General features: G+C 49.2%; 1 protein-coding gene across 18 annotated transcripts in view; it reads right to left on the minus strand.

Moving 5' to 3' along the window:
• The window catches only part of Tnk2 (tyrosine kinase non receptor 2), a 36,906-nt gene that overhangs the window by 16,540 nt on the left and 4,666 nt on the right, over positions 1-15,700 (minus strand). For 4 of the 18 annotated variants that reach the window (XM_027412843.2, XM_027412834.2, XM_027412832.2 and 1 more), the window contains exons 1-3: positions 5,702-6,036; positions 2,623-2,803; positions 539-609 (exon numbers count right to left, since the gene is read on the minus strand). The exons of 1 other annotated variant lie outside the window; for it this stretch is intronic. In XM_027412843.2, the coding sequence (XP_027268644.1) occupies positions 539-609; positions 2,623-2,803; positions 5,702-5,779 (330 nt within the window). In that variant the 5' untranslated portion in view covers positions 5,780-6,036. Of the gene's footprint in view, positions 1-538; positions 610-2,622; positions 2,804-5,701; positions 6,040-10,293; positions 10,423-15,700 lie in introns of those variants that run through there. 13 more of the 18 variants (XM_027412837.2, XM_027412836.2, XM_027412844.2 and 10 more) reach the window with 9 other exon arrangements.

The raw sequence follows: 15,700 nt of genomic DNA on the forward strand, positions 1-15,700 counted from the left end.
ACCCCAGTTCTGAGGCCAGGAGTGGGGAGGGAGGCCCTGGCTGGCTCACTTCCTCTCTCATTGTCTTCCAGACAATGGGCAAAGTTCCACTGAGTCACAACACCACAGACCCAAATTAGGATGGGTGGAGGGAACTGTGGGGAAGGAAGCTGTCAGCACAGCCAGATGACCAAAGCAGCCTGAAGACCAGAGAACATGGGGGACACCGGGCAGCGTGTCAAAGCCAAGATGTCCAGGCAGTACCGGCTACCCCAGGCTGGACACTGGCCTGACTCTCAAAGGAAGGAACGCTTGTCAACAAGTCCCTGTCCCTGCACACAGAGAGGCTGTGAAGCCCTCACTACATATAGGCTGTTCACGTGTCCATCTGTACCGGAGACAGGCACTTAGCCATGCAGCTCCACAAGTGCCCTGCCAGATAAAAGCCTAGAGGAGGGAGGTCTGTACAAAGTGTGAGGGAACTGGTGAGATTACTCCTGCTGGGGAACAGGAGGCGGCTCCTAGGCCCGCCAGCAGCGTGGCCCTTCCACTCACACACCTTGCTCATCCACGACTTGCGTTTGCACATGGCCTTCCTCCTCTTCACAGCCTCCCACAGACGCCTCTGACCTGCAAGGAAGGAAAATGAGCCCAGGGATGTCAGAGAGCTCACAGGCTCGCCCAGAGACTGCTGTCCACCTGGCAGCCTTCCTCAGTTCCTAGGGTAGGCCCATTACTAGATACAGCTCAACACGAGGACACCAACTGAATCAGTTGCTCAACCAACCAGGAATTTCATTCACCCAATCTCCAAATTCTGCTTCTGGATGATTCTCAAACTGTTCAGTGTTTTTCACCAACACTGAACACTCATGGTGGGCAATTATGTCTCCAACTCTCCAGACAAATCAGGTAAGGAGATATACAGAATTTCCTCCATTCTAAGGTTTACTTCCTGTAAAATTTCCTTACACTACTGACATCAGACACTGTGCTAGCTGGTTTCATGCCAACACAACACAAGCTCGAGTCATCAGAAGAGAAGGAACCTCAATTGAGAAAATGCCTCCAGAAGATCCAGCTGTAGGGTATTCTCTTAATTAGTGATTGAAGGGAGAGGGGCAACCCTGGGCTGGTGGTCCTGGGTTCTATAAGAAAGCAGGCTGAGCAAGTCACGAGGAGTAAGCCAGTCAGCAGCTCCCCTCCACAGCCTCTGCATCACCTCCTGTCTCCAGGTTCCTGCCCTGCTTGAGCTGCTGCCCTGACTTCCTTCAATGATGAAGAGTAATACAGAAGTGTAGGGCAAATAAACACTTCCCTCCACAACCTGCTTTGATCATGGTGTTTCATCATAGCAATGGTAACACTAAGACAGAAATCAACTATCCAGACCCAAAGTAGCATAAGTTAGTGTCACCTTTTTTTAGCTTATAAAACATTTGGCTATTTTGAGTTGAACACTCAAGGTTTCTGACTGTGTTTTTTTGAGACAGTCTATAGTAGCCCAGGCTGGCTGAATTTGCTATGTAGCTGACTACTGAGCTACTAATCCTCCTGCCTGCACCTCCTGAGCGCTAGACCCACCACTGTGTTCTTGAACAAGTGAGTTCCACTGCAACCTGATGATTCCTGACGTTCCACAGAGAATGCCATGACTTGCAGCTGGCAACTGCTAGTTTTAGTTTAGAAAGAAATGGAAAGATAAAGTTTCTGTGTGCTGGCAAACCATCCGAGAGATGTTCTCTAAAAGATTTTTAAATTATTACTTATGTATTGTGTGTGTCAGTGTGTATGTGTAAGCCTTATGTGGGCAAGTGCCCATGGAGACCAGAAGAGGTGTCATTATGGGAGCTGAAGTTACAGGCAGTCTCGAGCTACCTGACTCTTAACAGTGCACGCTCTTAGCCATGGAGGCATCTCTCTGCCCCATCTAAGAGTTTTGTCTTCCTTTCTCTTTGTAGATCTCTTGGCATTGACCCCACTGTTTCAGAATGAAACAGAAGAAATAATTCTTCTGTTACAAAAGAGACACAGGAAACACACCCCACGAACATCTGATCAAAAAAGAAGGAGGACTAGAAAACTGACCTGGTAGCAAAGGCCTGCAATCCCAGCTACCAGGGACTAAAGTTCATGGTCTGCCTGGGCTACACAACAGGTTTAAGGCTATCCTGGGTAACTTACTGAGATTCTGTCTCAAAACACAAAGTACACAAAGGAGTAGAGCTAAAGTTTAGTAGTGGAGTGCTTGCCCAGCATGTGAAAGACCTGGGTTCCTAGAAGCTCTTTAAAAAAAAAAGGGGGGGGGGTGGGTCTGGAGATGTGCTCACGGGCAGAGCACCTGGGTAGTACAGGCAAGGCGCTAAATTCAGTACCCAGTGCTGAGGGGAAAGCCAGAAAAGGTGTGTGCGATTAGCCCTGAACAGCCCTTCTCCTCAAATTCTAACTCACATTTACAACTACAAACCACTCCCAGGGAATCCTGTGAGCAGCTGTCTACTGATACCTCCTCATCTCAGGGGCTCTGGGTCTAGGGGTGGTGACAAAGTTCTAAGCAGCTATGACAAAGGGATTTTTGGTGTGCTGGGCCACGCTAAAGACATACAAGGTCAGAGGATAAAGCAAGGCTCAAGGTCTTCCTACCAGGCCGGCCCATGCCAATCTTTTCCAGGTCCTCGTTCTTGACATACTCAAAGTGGGACAGACGGGTAACGTTGAGGTCATCGCGAAGCCTCAGGAAATACTGTTGTAGCTGCACCTCAGACAGAAGCTCCAACAGCCAGCCCGTGCCCTCCTCCGGCTGCATGCTGCTGCCCCCCAACCTCTGTGGAAAAGGAAGAAAAGCTGAGGGACCAGGATGAGCAGGTGGCAGGAGACCTGCCCATCAGTGCCCTTGGCTCCCCACATTCTATAGAACTCAAAGCACTTTCTTGCTCTCTAAAACAGCTGAGATGGGGCAGCTGAGACGAGTCAAGTCCGGTTGACATCAACCTCCACACTCAGGGACCTCGGGGAATCACAGATTAATAGCATCAGTCAACTTACTCCTAAAATCCCACTTAAAAGTTGGGGTGGGGGCCGGGCATTGGTGTTGCACACCTTTAATCCCAGCACTCGGGAGGCAGAGGCAGGCGGATTTCTGTGAGTTCAAGGTCAGCCTGGTCTCCAGAGCAAGTGCCAGGATAGGCTCCAAAGCCACACAGAGAAACCCTGTCTCGAAAAACCAAAAAAAAAAAAAAAAAAAAAAAAAAAAAAAAAAAAAGTTGGGGTGGGGCACAATGGCCCTTTGAGATCCATCCACTGAAGCCCTCATCAGACCCCACAGAAAGACCTCAATCCAGTTCTCACTGCCTGACATCACCAGGCCTTTCCCACTGATCCCAGGTGCCTAGAGGGCCATAAGATGAAGAGTGAGAGGTGTGGGCTGGAGAGGGTTTTCAGACATCCCAGTAAACGGGAGCTCACCTCCCATAAACAGCTGTCACAAGAGTGAGGCCCAGTACTTTAACTAAAACTTGTCAGTTCTACAGTACGAGATCTCTAAATTTGTATGAAATATTATCCTCAAAAATATTTTGGGGATGGCAACAAGGCCAGCTGTCTGGTTGGGGGCCAGGTGAGCCCCTCCTGAACACAGAGCACTCTCAGCACAGATGCAGCAAGAGCAGTGGGGCCAGCATGAGCCTCCTGCCCCCACAGCTCCCATCAGGAGGGCTCAGGCTTTCCCTGCAGCTCAGGGCGGCACAAAGAGTAACCAATGGGAATGACAAGCTCTGGGTTCAAACCCTGGCTCTACCACCAAGGAGAATGGGTCAGGCAGCTAGCTGGGCTGGTGGGTGGCTTTCAAACTTTAAGCTGTAACTCTTTATTTGGATGGCTAAGTGGCTGTATAACCCTCCAGATAGAGAATATTTTTGTTGTCATAGTGTGTGTGTGGGGGGGTGAGGGGTGAGGTCTAGTGAAATTTAGCAGGTAATACGGGTAAAGAACACAAGTTATTCTGCAATGCACAGGACAGACCCGAACACAAATTCCACACAACTTTGTTCATGCAGGTGAAAACCTTTAGAATGACCCAAACCTAGACTTAGATTCCATTTTACATTTAAACAACAAGATGCTTTTGTAGTTTTAATGTGGCCTGATTTTGCTGGAACTGTGTAAACTATTTACTATGTAAACTGAGAAAAATTCTCATCTATTAGGAACATAGCAAAAGTCCACTGACTAGATTAAAAACACTAGTAAAGAATATACCCTTATTATCTCAAAACTTCTCTGAGTGGCTCCCCTGGGGTTTGAGCCTCTTTGCTCCCTCCTTATTCCTCTAGCACAGGACAGAATACATAAAGTGTTACAAACTCCTTTCCTCTTATTTCTCTATGTATTATAGTTAGCACCATGTTTATTGACCCTACATATATTAAAATGTAAAATTTCTATTAATTTTATTTGTGAAAAGAAAATAATATATTAATACTTCAGAACTATATTTTAGGGCTGGAGAGAGACGGCTCAGAGGTTAAGAGCACTCACTGCTCTTCCAGAGGACCCAGTTCAATTCCCGGCATCCACATGGCAGCTCACAATCAACTTTAACTCCAGTTCCAGGTGATCTGACTCCCTCTTTTGGCTTCCTCAGGCAAAGTACACACATGATGCATAGACACACATGCAGGCAAAACACCCATGTACATAAAACAATAAGATAAAACAAACTTGAAAGAACTACAGTTACTACGCCAGTTCTAAACATTTAGCTGTACTGACTCATTCACCCTCAACAAAACCATCTGTTTGCAAACCATGTGTGGGGGCTAAGCAGATGTGCACCACTGCTCTCCAGAGTAAAGCCCAAAGGTGCACAGTGAAAAATCATTGGACCAGGCTCCACCATTCACTCACTGCCTTGGCCCTGAAGCAAAGTGGCCCCAATGGCCATATGGCAGGACTTCAAGATGAGGGGCGACTGGCCCCCATCAGGAGAAGCAGCCATGGGTCTTCTGCTCCTCCCACACCTTCAAGCCCTAGGACCCCAGGTTCCTCATTCTCTTCCCCAGACTCCAGACAATAGCTCAAAGTAACACCCTCAAGAGTCAGGGAAGCTCAGTGAAACCCAGAGGCCCTCCTGATGCTAATTAGAAAACACAGCCCAGCCTGTTCCCCTTCCTTGATCAACTAGCTAACCTCTCTGCTCAGCTGGACACTCCCCTCCCTGGTCCCCAACCCAGGGACCCTGCAGCTGTGAGAGAGGAGAGACATGAAGCCTAGGAAGAACACTGGCATTCTGGTGAAGAAAAAGGAGTCAGGTGGGGGTTTGGTCCTGTTTCTACTGCTAAGCCCAGAGTGACCTCCCTTAAATCTCCCTCCAGTCCAAGTTTCTTTGTTTGTGAAGCACAGCTAGGACAGTCTCCAATTCTCTAATTCTGTGTTCGTCTGGCTCACTGCATGGTAGGGAATCTGCAGCAGCTGTGTATGATACATGCGGCTCCATGGCCTGCATGTAAGCATACGCTAGACTCATCACACAGACACAGACACACACCCAAGAATGAACACAGCAGTTAGAAAGGAAAGCACTTCAGCCTACATTCCCATCAAGCCTCAGGAAGGTGTCCCTCGGTCATGCCTACCACTTGCCACTCTGTAAAGTGCTACTGAGGAGCTAACCACCTCCACAGCCAGTCCAATTCCCGCCCCCAGCCCCCCCACACACACTCACTGTGTACAGACGCCGCCGCAGTCTGGCCAGGAGAGGAAAGGAGAGCTCAAGGCCAGGGAACCGACGGGCTGCCGGCATCTCCACGAACTGAAGCCCCTAAGCAAGTCAGAGCTAAAGTGGGCAGACAGGGGCCTCAGCTTCTGAGTTTTATGCTCTGCCCAGAAAGGAAACTGACCAGGGGGTGGGGAACCTGTCCTAGGAATCCCCCAAATCCCACACAGAAGAAGGAAACAGGGAAGAATGGAGTGGTGGCTGTGCTCCACAGCTGGTCACAGGCTGTGTCTTCTGTCCTGTCTCCTCTCAGGGCAGTGCTCACAGCTCTAGTCCTACTCTGGGAGGGCAGGCTTCCCCCACTGCCTGCTTGCCCGCCTGTCCTCCTCCTTCCCTCCCTCCCTGTCTCCCTCCCTCCCCAGCTGAGCAGCTCTGACACTGGCTGAAAAAAGACCTTTCTGAATCACTGCCAAGAGGACAGCAGGAATGGGGGGGGCACTCTTCCTCCCAGCACTGGCCCTACTGACTCCCCATACACAAGGCTCCCTGTCTCTAGCTTCCACTGCAACCCTCACGGTTGCAGACAACTCCTGGGACTTCAGCATGGGGGCTGAGAACCAAACAGTATATATAAAAAGGGGTTACAAGCCCCCATAAGAGCTTTTCTGGATCTATGGGGACTTGAATGCAGCCTGAATTGGGGGCTTGGACTCAAGAGTCTTTCCTGGACCCTGCAGACAGATCCTTCAAAGACCCTCCCCCATACACGTCCCAACCTTGGCTGAATGTCTCCTGGCTCAGACCCTAATGTGGCCCTGTTACCCTGGTGCCCGACGGAAATAGGAGGCCGGCAGCCTGCCAGAGTGGGACAGTCCAGCCAGGGGGAGGGGGTGAGAATCTCCACCCCTCCCCTGGGATGGCCTTGTGTACTGCCCACAACAACCAGGGTGCCCACTCCCCAGATTAGCTGGCAAAGATCCAAGACTCTCTCCAAATAAACAAACATGTCCTAAGCCCTCAGCTGGGATGCTCCTACCTCAAAGCTACAGGAGCTCAGGCTGCAGGATAGATCTTGTAGAGCACCACACAGCCTCAGCTTAGGGGGCCCTGGAGGCACTCCATCAAGCCCCCGTGGGCCCCCCATATTTCTATAGCTGACAAATGGTCCCTCTGCCCCTCAAGGGTGCCAGCTGCTCTATACCCTCTTGCTGCAGCTCCCAGATACACCTGACAGCTGCAGGAAGTCCTCTCTGTTCCCCAGATCCCAGCACTCCCCTCAGCCATGTGTAAGGAGCCCCTGTTTCTTGTACACTGCTCTCTTGTCCCTACCCAGCTGGCTGCCAGCTCAGAGAACCACAGCTGGCTCATGAGGGAGGCAGCTAAGGTTGAGAGTTTTGGGGAGTCAGCATCCCACACTCTCTTTCCAGGATCTCTTCCAGTATTTGAACTCCCTAGCTAGAAGGACAGCCATTTCCTATTCTGATGGGGGGGGGGGCACCAGCAATAGCGCTTCCCCACTGCCAAAATTTATACAAAGACTGTGGATTGCCCAGTACAGCTTCTCTTTGGGCTTTAGCAAATAATCACTGTGAGGACTGAGGTCAAAGCTAATGTTCAAGACAAGGTCAGGCTGAGGATACATGGACGCTGCCTTTCTCCACAGGTTGGCTGACCACACCCTCAGACTGGAGAAGGCTACAGCCTAGCCTTCTCCATAAGATACCACCTGAAGAAGACCTGGGCCTGTCGGTAAATTAAACAGGCTTATTTCCTCTACTGCAAGTTGAGGCTGATTAGAATGGCCAATGTAAAAACTCTAAGCACCCCAGAAAGGCATGCCCCAAATCCACCAAAACCCCATGCCTGATCCTTCCCTCAGGTGTCTAGGTAAGAAGAACACATGGAAGCTTACCCAGAATCCAGCTATGGAGACTTGAAGAGTGGCAACGTACGTATATTGTGGGGTCAGAAGCCAGATCAGTTCTGGACCTCTTCCTTGCCTGGGAAAACAGCCCTGACCTTTCTGCCTCTCAACTCCCAGTCACATTTCCCTTCTCCTGCCAGCTACTGCCCTCTCCCGGTTAGGAAAGAAAGTGCTAAATCTCTAAGGGAAAGGAAACGGCCCTGTGAATACCGTGCCATTTTCCAAAGCACACAGGAATATTGGGTTGATATACATATTCAACGGGCCAATAAATAGGAACGCCCAAAACATAGCTTCTTCCTATAACAGAGTGTACTTGAATACTAGTTGTGTTTCCTAGGCTCCTAGCCCACAATGCAGGAAGCCCAAAGGGTAGCTTATTTGAGCCCCTAGTGATCCATGCTCACTGAGTCAGACACCAGCATCTATAATTCACCACCACCTCAGACATGACATGACATCACACGCGCACGCACACACACACACACACACACCACTCTGCGCCCAGCCTCCTAGCCCTAAGGATTTGAGAGGTGACGGGTGGGACAGAGAGAAAAAAAAGCACAGGTACCCTGGACTCAGGCTACAGAGTGCAGAGCTGGGCCCCACAGATCGCCACCAGATGAGGCCTGAGCTCCAGGTATCTAGCTACCCCCATTACCTGCTGTCCCTCCTCGCCCCCAGCCAGGCGCTGGTAAGCAGACCTCTCCCCCATTGGGCCCACAGTCCCACCGTTGGGGTAGGGAGGGAAGCGGTGCTGCCCGCAGCCCCCGCCCCTCCAGCGGCACCGGCAGCAGCAGCAGCACCCGCAGCGTCACTCCCCTGCGTCGGGGGAGGGGGGGGCGGGCCTCGAGCACTCGAGCATCCTCCAGGAGGGGAGGGGCTGCTAAAGCGCCTCGGCTGGATGGAAAGGATCCAATCCTGGCACCTGCATGAACTCCAAAGGCCCAGGTCTACAACCAGCAGGTTATCACAGCCGCTGCTCCGGCTGGGCCTGCGGGTATCCCCTCCCCACAGCCTCCTCCCCCAGTTTCTATTCGTCTCTTTGTAGAGTCACCTCTCAAGCAGCTAACCAGCAAGCAGTGGCAGCCACGACCCTTAGGAAACCAGAGAACAGGCTCCACTGTCTCTGACTTCAGAGCCATTGCTCCTCTGCACATGAGGACACCACCAATTAGGACCTCGGAGATCCAAACACTCTAATACTTAATAATATGGGAGTCACTTAAAGAAGCCACAGAAGCCTATCTCTTACTTCACCAAGCCCTTCCTACCAATTTCAAACATCTTCCTCCACCATCAACCCCCAAGTCTACTCTACTCCAAGAATGCTTGGAACCCACCTGCTGGGCAGGCCTATAAGTTCTAAACCCCCGAACCCACTCCTCACCCAGTCTTGGAAGCCACATCCCCGACCAACTGCCCATCAGTCTATCTATCTGTTGTCGTCCTCACACCCGCACCCCACCCCCACCCCACCCCCAGAAGGCCGACAGACCCAGACACTCTGCCCAGACCAGGGCCATCCCGTTGCCCTTAGCTCTGAAGACAGCACTGGGCCTGGACATGCTAAACAGACCAGTGCACTGGGGCCAGACTCTTGTGACTTCAGCATTGGAGTGCCCAGACTGCTGGAGAAGTCACTCCAACACATGCTGGGAAAGGTTGTTTCTCTGAACCCTGGGGTAAGATTATTGCCAGCTAGCAGGAAGTGCCAGTGCAGAGGCTTTTCCCTCCCTCCACCCTCAGGGAGCCAAGGTAACACACACACACACACACACACACACACACACACACACACACACACACACCACGCATGTGCATGCCCTCATTCCTATGGAATCTGAGGCATCCTCTGACTCCTTCCAAACAGGTATTTAGAGCTCAGCTGAGTTCAGGGCATTCCCCCACTCCCTGGGATGGGGCATTGAAGAGAGCTGTGTAGATATCCCTGCACCAGTCCCTTGGCAAAGGAAAGATATCCTAGGAGGGCACTCCCTGAGTTCCCAGCAGGCTTCTTCCTCACACAGCCCATCTTGGAGCAGCCACAGTAGGGCGAGGACTCTGCCAGGCCCTGGGGTTCTAGTCTACCTGGAAGTTCCCTTGGTATCTTATCACGACAATGGTAGAAACTAGACTGGGGAACAGCTACAAGAATCCAAAATCAGCAGGCTGATGAGAAAGCAAAGCTGACTATGCCTTGCTCATCCCTTTTTGCCCAGGCAGGCCGAATGAAGGTCTTACTCAAAACAATCCATAGAACCCAAACTACCTCTGAGATCTGGGAACCCAGTCCACATACATACCCTCACTGTACTTCTCTCTCCCCCTTTATCTCTCCATACCTCATAACTAAAAGGAGCCCACCCACCTTCCCTGCCTCACCAACAGAGCCAGTGAAATCCCAAATTCACAGAGTAGACATGACAAGCAACTTCCTACCAAGAGGATTTTGTTCCCCCTACCCTCTTCCCCTGCCAAAACAATCTACCATATTCTTGGGAATATATGCCAAACCAACAACCAAGCTTCCCCCTTCCCCTTCTTCCTCTCCAGTAAGCACGGGAGCAATAACATACTAGGAAAGAAATGGAGGCCACAGCTCCTCTCCAGCCACAGCCACGGGATTCTCTCACCTCCCATATGAACCCCACCAAGTCAGATCTGCTCAACTCACCTCTATGTATGCAGGGCCCAAGGTTCTGGACCAAAGCCAGGCTGGTTCCCCTCAAGACCTCATCCCAGAGGGGACTGTACCAGACAACCCCACACTTTCAGGTCAGCGTGGTATGACATCACTGGTCTGAGGAGGCAGCTGGCCAAAGGCCAAGGAAGAGAAGGGAGTGATTCAGACACACACCATGGCTGTCCACACCCTCTCCATCTCCAGGGACAAGGGGCCCACTCACTCCCAAGGAGCTGGCTAGCTGAGGTCCTGCGGTTGGGCCAGGCTGAGCTATTTTCCCTACGGATATTGGGCCTACAGACCAAGGCCAGCCTGAAATCTCTTCCTTCTCTCCTGCCTCCCCACCCCCAAAGCCAGGGTTTCTCTCTGTAGCTCTGACTGTCCTGGAACTCACAGAAATCTGTCTGCCTCTGTCTCCCCAAGTGGTGGGATTAAAGACATGCGCCACCACCGCGCGACTCATCTTCCTTCTTATATTTTTAAAGAATATTTTACTTGAAATCCAATTAATGAAATAATGTCTAGAGAACAAGAGAATATTTTAAAGCATTAGATATTTAAATTAATATTTAAAGTATTAGAATGTAAATAGCATTCCTAACTTTTAAGGTAGGTTGTCTTTATAATTACTATATCCTTTTTGAGTGTCATTCATTCTCTGAGCCTTTGTATTTCTTTTATTTCAGTTATTTTATTTTATTTTTTATAACCCACTGAGTCCAGTTAGTGCTGCCCATATGCTCATGGGTCTGAGCCATCCACTGGAGTATGGGCGACCTACCAGTAGCCACACCCCAGAGGAAAATAACTCTCCATCCCTATCAGCTTCTATTATTCTCCTTCTTAACTGCTATTCCTAAAAACTTTAAACCTCACCCTTCCTTCTTTTCTAAGAAGAGTTAATTCCCTGGGGGTCATTTCCTCATTCCTAGGTCCTACTGCCATCCTGCAGCTCTCAACTCCTACATCAGACTTTACACAGTAGTTGCAGCAGGATGATGCCCTGATCCCAACAAAGTGCTCCACTCATGCTAACTCCTGCTAGGGTTGCCTACTCCAATACCTGCCAGCATCCCAATGGCAAATAGCACAAACCACCCCAGGCCAGAACCCACCCTTCAACCTCCTCCGCACTCCTCTCACCTACACCAAGGGGATCACACACTGAAGAGCTCTCCTTTGTGATACCCAGTCTCTTCCAGTCAAGATGAACTCCTATAGTCAAATGCTAACATTTCTCTAAGTCCCCATTTTTTTTAATCCCCAAATGGCTGCTTCTACTAAGCTCCCTTGTTGTTTTGTTGAAGGAATTTCACATAAATAAGAGAACAAAAACATGTGGAAGAAGCAAAAATATTTTAAAAAATTATCCATCATGGGGCTGGATGAATGGCTCAGTGCTTAAAAGTACAGCTGCTCTTCCAAAGGACCTCCGGTTCAATTCCCAATACCTACATGGTGCTTACAATTGCCTGTAACTCCAGTTCCAGGGGACCTGATGCCCTCTTCTGGTTTCTGTGGGCACTGCACTCATGTGATGTATTGTGCACAGATATACGAGCAGGCAAAACATGCAAACATATAAAAATGCATCATATTTCAGTCCTTAAAGAGTTATCATTTGTGTAACTCTTTTGGTTGGTATATTATTCTACTGAGATAGTCATTTGTGCAGGCTTCTAAGACTTTGGCCTCTGTGACAATTAACCATGTGTACCACCAGGCCTTATTTCTCCTCACTGTTTTCAATCCAGAGAAGACAACTCCCTCATGGAAAGAGGGGCTGTCGATCATTTCAATACTTTTGCCCCATTCACTAAACTACTTTGTTGCTCCATAGACATCTCAGAACCAAGGACAACTCAGTCAGAGCAGAGTCTGAACCAGTCTTTACAAGGCCTTCTTACTGGACTGCAGGGAAACATCTGGGTTCAAAATGCTACATGGGTTGTCCAGATGGAGGCCTGAATCTATCAGGATCTCAGCCTTATTGGTGTGGAGGGGAGGGGAGGGGGAAAGGGAGGGGAGGGCAGAGTGTAAGGGGGAGAGAATAAAATAGAATCATTGGTCATGGAAGCCCTCCCATGGTGAACCTACTCCAACCTCCAGGGGGTGTGCAGGATCTGCATCCTCAGCCTGCACTAAACACCCCGCCTGTTGGTCTTGATTATGAAGTAATGACTTGTGCTCCACCAGCTAAAGAGAAGCACATCAACCCTGCTATCCACAGGTCACCTAGAGTCCTATCATGCTCCTTGATCTCTACTATCTTCCTGTCAATACCCTAACTAACAATGTGTGACCAGGGACAAATCCCTACAGCTATTCAGGTTTCCTGTCCATGTGTGACATACACTGTTGCATCAGGACTTCAGACCTCTCACCCAGTGTCCTGTCCAGTCACCCTCTTGGCACCAAGGCCCAGCACTGTCTCCAGGGAAAAGAGGGGGGTCAAAAGACAATGCAGTCAGCCACTAGAGTCAGCCATTGCCAGAGCTTTTCCAGGGCTGGGCAGGGCCACCCAGCTGGCCACCCTGCCTACTTCTGGCTCTTGCTTTGCCCACCCCCACTCCAACAGCAATAGCCCAGAGCTGAAGAGGCCTATTGTTGGGCCCTTGCAGCGGCGTAAGGAAAGGAACAGTAGCAAAGATGCACCAGAACTGTGCACTGCAGAACACTGACAGTGCAATGTGCACTGTCCACACCCTTCAGACCAAAGCCCCAGCATCTGGAACATGGGAATCACTGCAGGCTGGAGGCCCTAGGAGAGTCTGGGGGTAGAAGCATCCCACTGTATTCTGCCTGTTTGGTCACAAGCAAAATGAGATTTTGAATGGACAAGGGATATGCCTGGTCCAAAGCATAGATGGAGTCATCAGGAGTGGATACCAAGAGGTGATGCGTTAGAAGGAAAACAATACCGCTTTGTCTACCTTCCCAACACAAGTCACCAGGTGACTGGCCCTCCACTAACCTGCAGAGGCCCTTCTCTCTCCATAGAGAAATACACTAGGTCTCTGTACAGTATCCCAGGAGGCATTACTGACAACAGGGACTGCAACATTTCAAACAAGCAGAACACACAGTAAATGCCAAGATGACAGCTCCCTTCTCTACCTGCTCTAGAAACCTGGGGCCTCCATGCTGGCAAAAGACAAGTGATGTCTTCTGGACTCTGACCAGGACAAGAAAGATGTAAAGACACCCAAACTAAAGGCTTCCAATAAATGGCCTATCCAAGTCACCATAGAAAACTGTCAACCAGCCACCCTCAACACCCAGCACCATAGTCCCCACAAATGTCTTCCTTGATTAGAAGCAGACAACAAAAATTTACCAAGTAACAAAGGAAAGCCTCTGGCTTGGGAGAAAACAAAAAGCACACACACACACACACAAAAGCAACAGAGAAAAGAAAACAAAACAGGCTCTGCTGATCAAACCTTCAGATAAATAACTCAGTAAAATGCTCAAATTGATAAAGTATATCCACAAAATAAGAACAGGAGTTTTTGTTTTTAAACCAGGGTAGCAAAGTTTCAAAAACAACTGGGATGTAGAGGGGGCTCAACTGTTAAGACTCATGCCAGTCTCCCAGCAGGGTCACCTAAGATTGAGCCTCAGTTTGACCCCAGCAAACACGGAGTGGAAGAAGCACCAACCTAAACAAGCTATCCTCTGACCTCCACACAAGGGCCATAGCCTGTGAGTGTGAGAGTGTGAGTGTGAGTGTGTGTGTGTGTGTGTGTGTGTGTGTGTGTGTGTGTGTGTTCATGTGTCACTTTAATATCACAGATAAGAAAGCATACAGCGGGCCGGGTGTTCATGGCGCACGCCTTTAATCCCAGCACTCCAGAGGCAGAGGCAGGCGGATCTCTGTGAGTTCGAGTGCCAGGATAGGCTCCAAAGCTACACCGAGAAACCCTGTCTTAAAAAAAAAACAAAACAAAACATACAGTGGGCTAGGGAGATGGATTCAAAAGTGCAAGGACCTAACCCTGTATAAAGAGTCTCAATCTCACTGGGTGGTGGTGGCCGACGCCTTTAATCCCAGCACTCAGGAGGCAGAGGCAGGCAGATCTCTATTAGTTGGAGACCAGCCTAGTCTACAGAGTGAATGCCAGAACAAGCTCCAAAGCTACACAGAGAAACTGTCTCAAAAAAGAAAGAAAGAAAGAAAGAAAGAAAGAAAGAAAGAAAGAAAGAAAGAAAGAAAGGAAGGAAGGAAGGAAAGAAATGAATGAAGTTTGAAAGTTTAACACTCGTCTCAGTTAGAGTTTTTTTAATTTTATTTATTATGTATACAACATTCTGCTTCCATGTATATCTGCACATCAGAAGAGGGCACCAGATTTCATAACAGATGGTTGTGAGCCACCATGTGGTTGCTGGGAATTGAACTCAGGACCTCTGGAAGAGCAGTCAGTGATCTTAACCTCTGAGCCATCTCTCCAGCCCTCAGTTAGAGTTTTATTGCTGTGAAGAGACACCATGACCACTGCAACTGAAGGGAAACATTTAATTGGAGCTGGCTTACTGTTCAGAGGTTTAGTCCATTATCATCCTGGAGAGAGCAAGGCAGAGCGCAGGCAGACATGGTGCTGCAGAAGGATAGTTCCACATCCAGATCAGAAGACAGCAGGAAGAGAGAGAGAAGCACCAGACCTGGCTTGAGATTCTGAGACCTTGAAGCCCACCCCCAGTGACACACTTCCTCCATCAAAGCCATGCCTCCTAATAGTGCCACTTCCCAATGGGTCTATGGGGACCATTTTTATTTAAAGCACTACAATACTGGAGATTCAGTTTGGTTAGAAGCCTGAAACCTTTCTGTACAGGGTGTTTTATCATTAAATCCTGAAGCCCACTCTACAGTTCTCTATTTTAACCACTGCTCTGTATTTAGTAATATGACAATGTGGCTCTTTTTATGCAGTTGCATACATTTTTCTTTACATAATTGAATGTGTCAAATGAGCTTAAAAATAAATACATAAAAGTCAAGCATAGTGATGCACACCTTTAATCCCAGCACTTGGGAGGCAGGGGCAAATGGATCTCATGGATTTCTCTAAATTCAAGGTCAGCCTGGTCTAGAGAGTAAATATCAAACCAACTAGGAATACACAATAAAGCCCTGTCTCAAGGGGGTAAAAAAGGTATGACAATAAAATTCTTTTGCAAAAGGGGGATGAGCTACAGATGGCTTGGCCATTAAGAGCACTTGGTGCTCTTACAGAGGACCTGGGTCAGGTTCCCAGCATCCACACAGCAGTTTACAACTGTCTGTAATTCCAGTTCCAGGGGATCAGATGCCTCCTTCTGACTTCTGATGGGCACCAGTCACATATGTGGTATACATAATACATGCAGCCACAACACTCATGCAATGTACATA

This window comes from Cricetulus griseus, chromosome 4 (assembly GCF_003668045.3).
Source record: "Cricetulus griseus strain 17A/GY chromosome 4, alternate assembly CriGri-PICRH-1.0, whole genome shotgun sequence".
Lineage (NCBI taxonomy): Eukaryota > Metazoa > Chordata > Mammalia > Rodentia > Cricetidae > Cricetulus > Cricetulus griseus.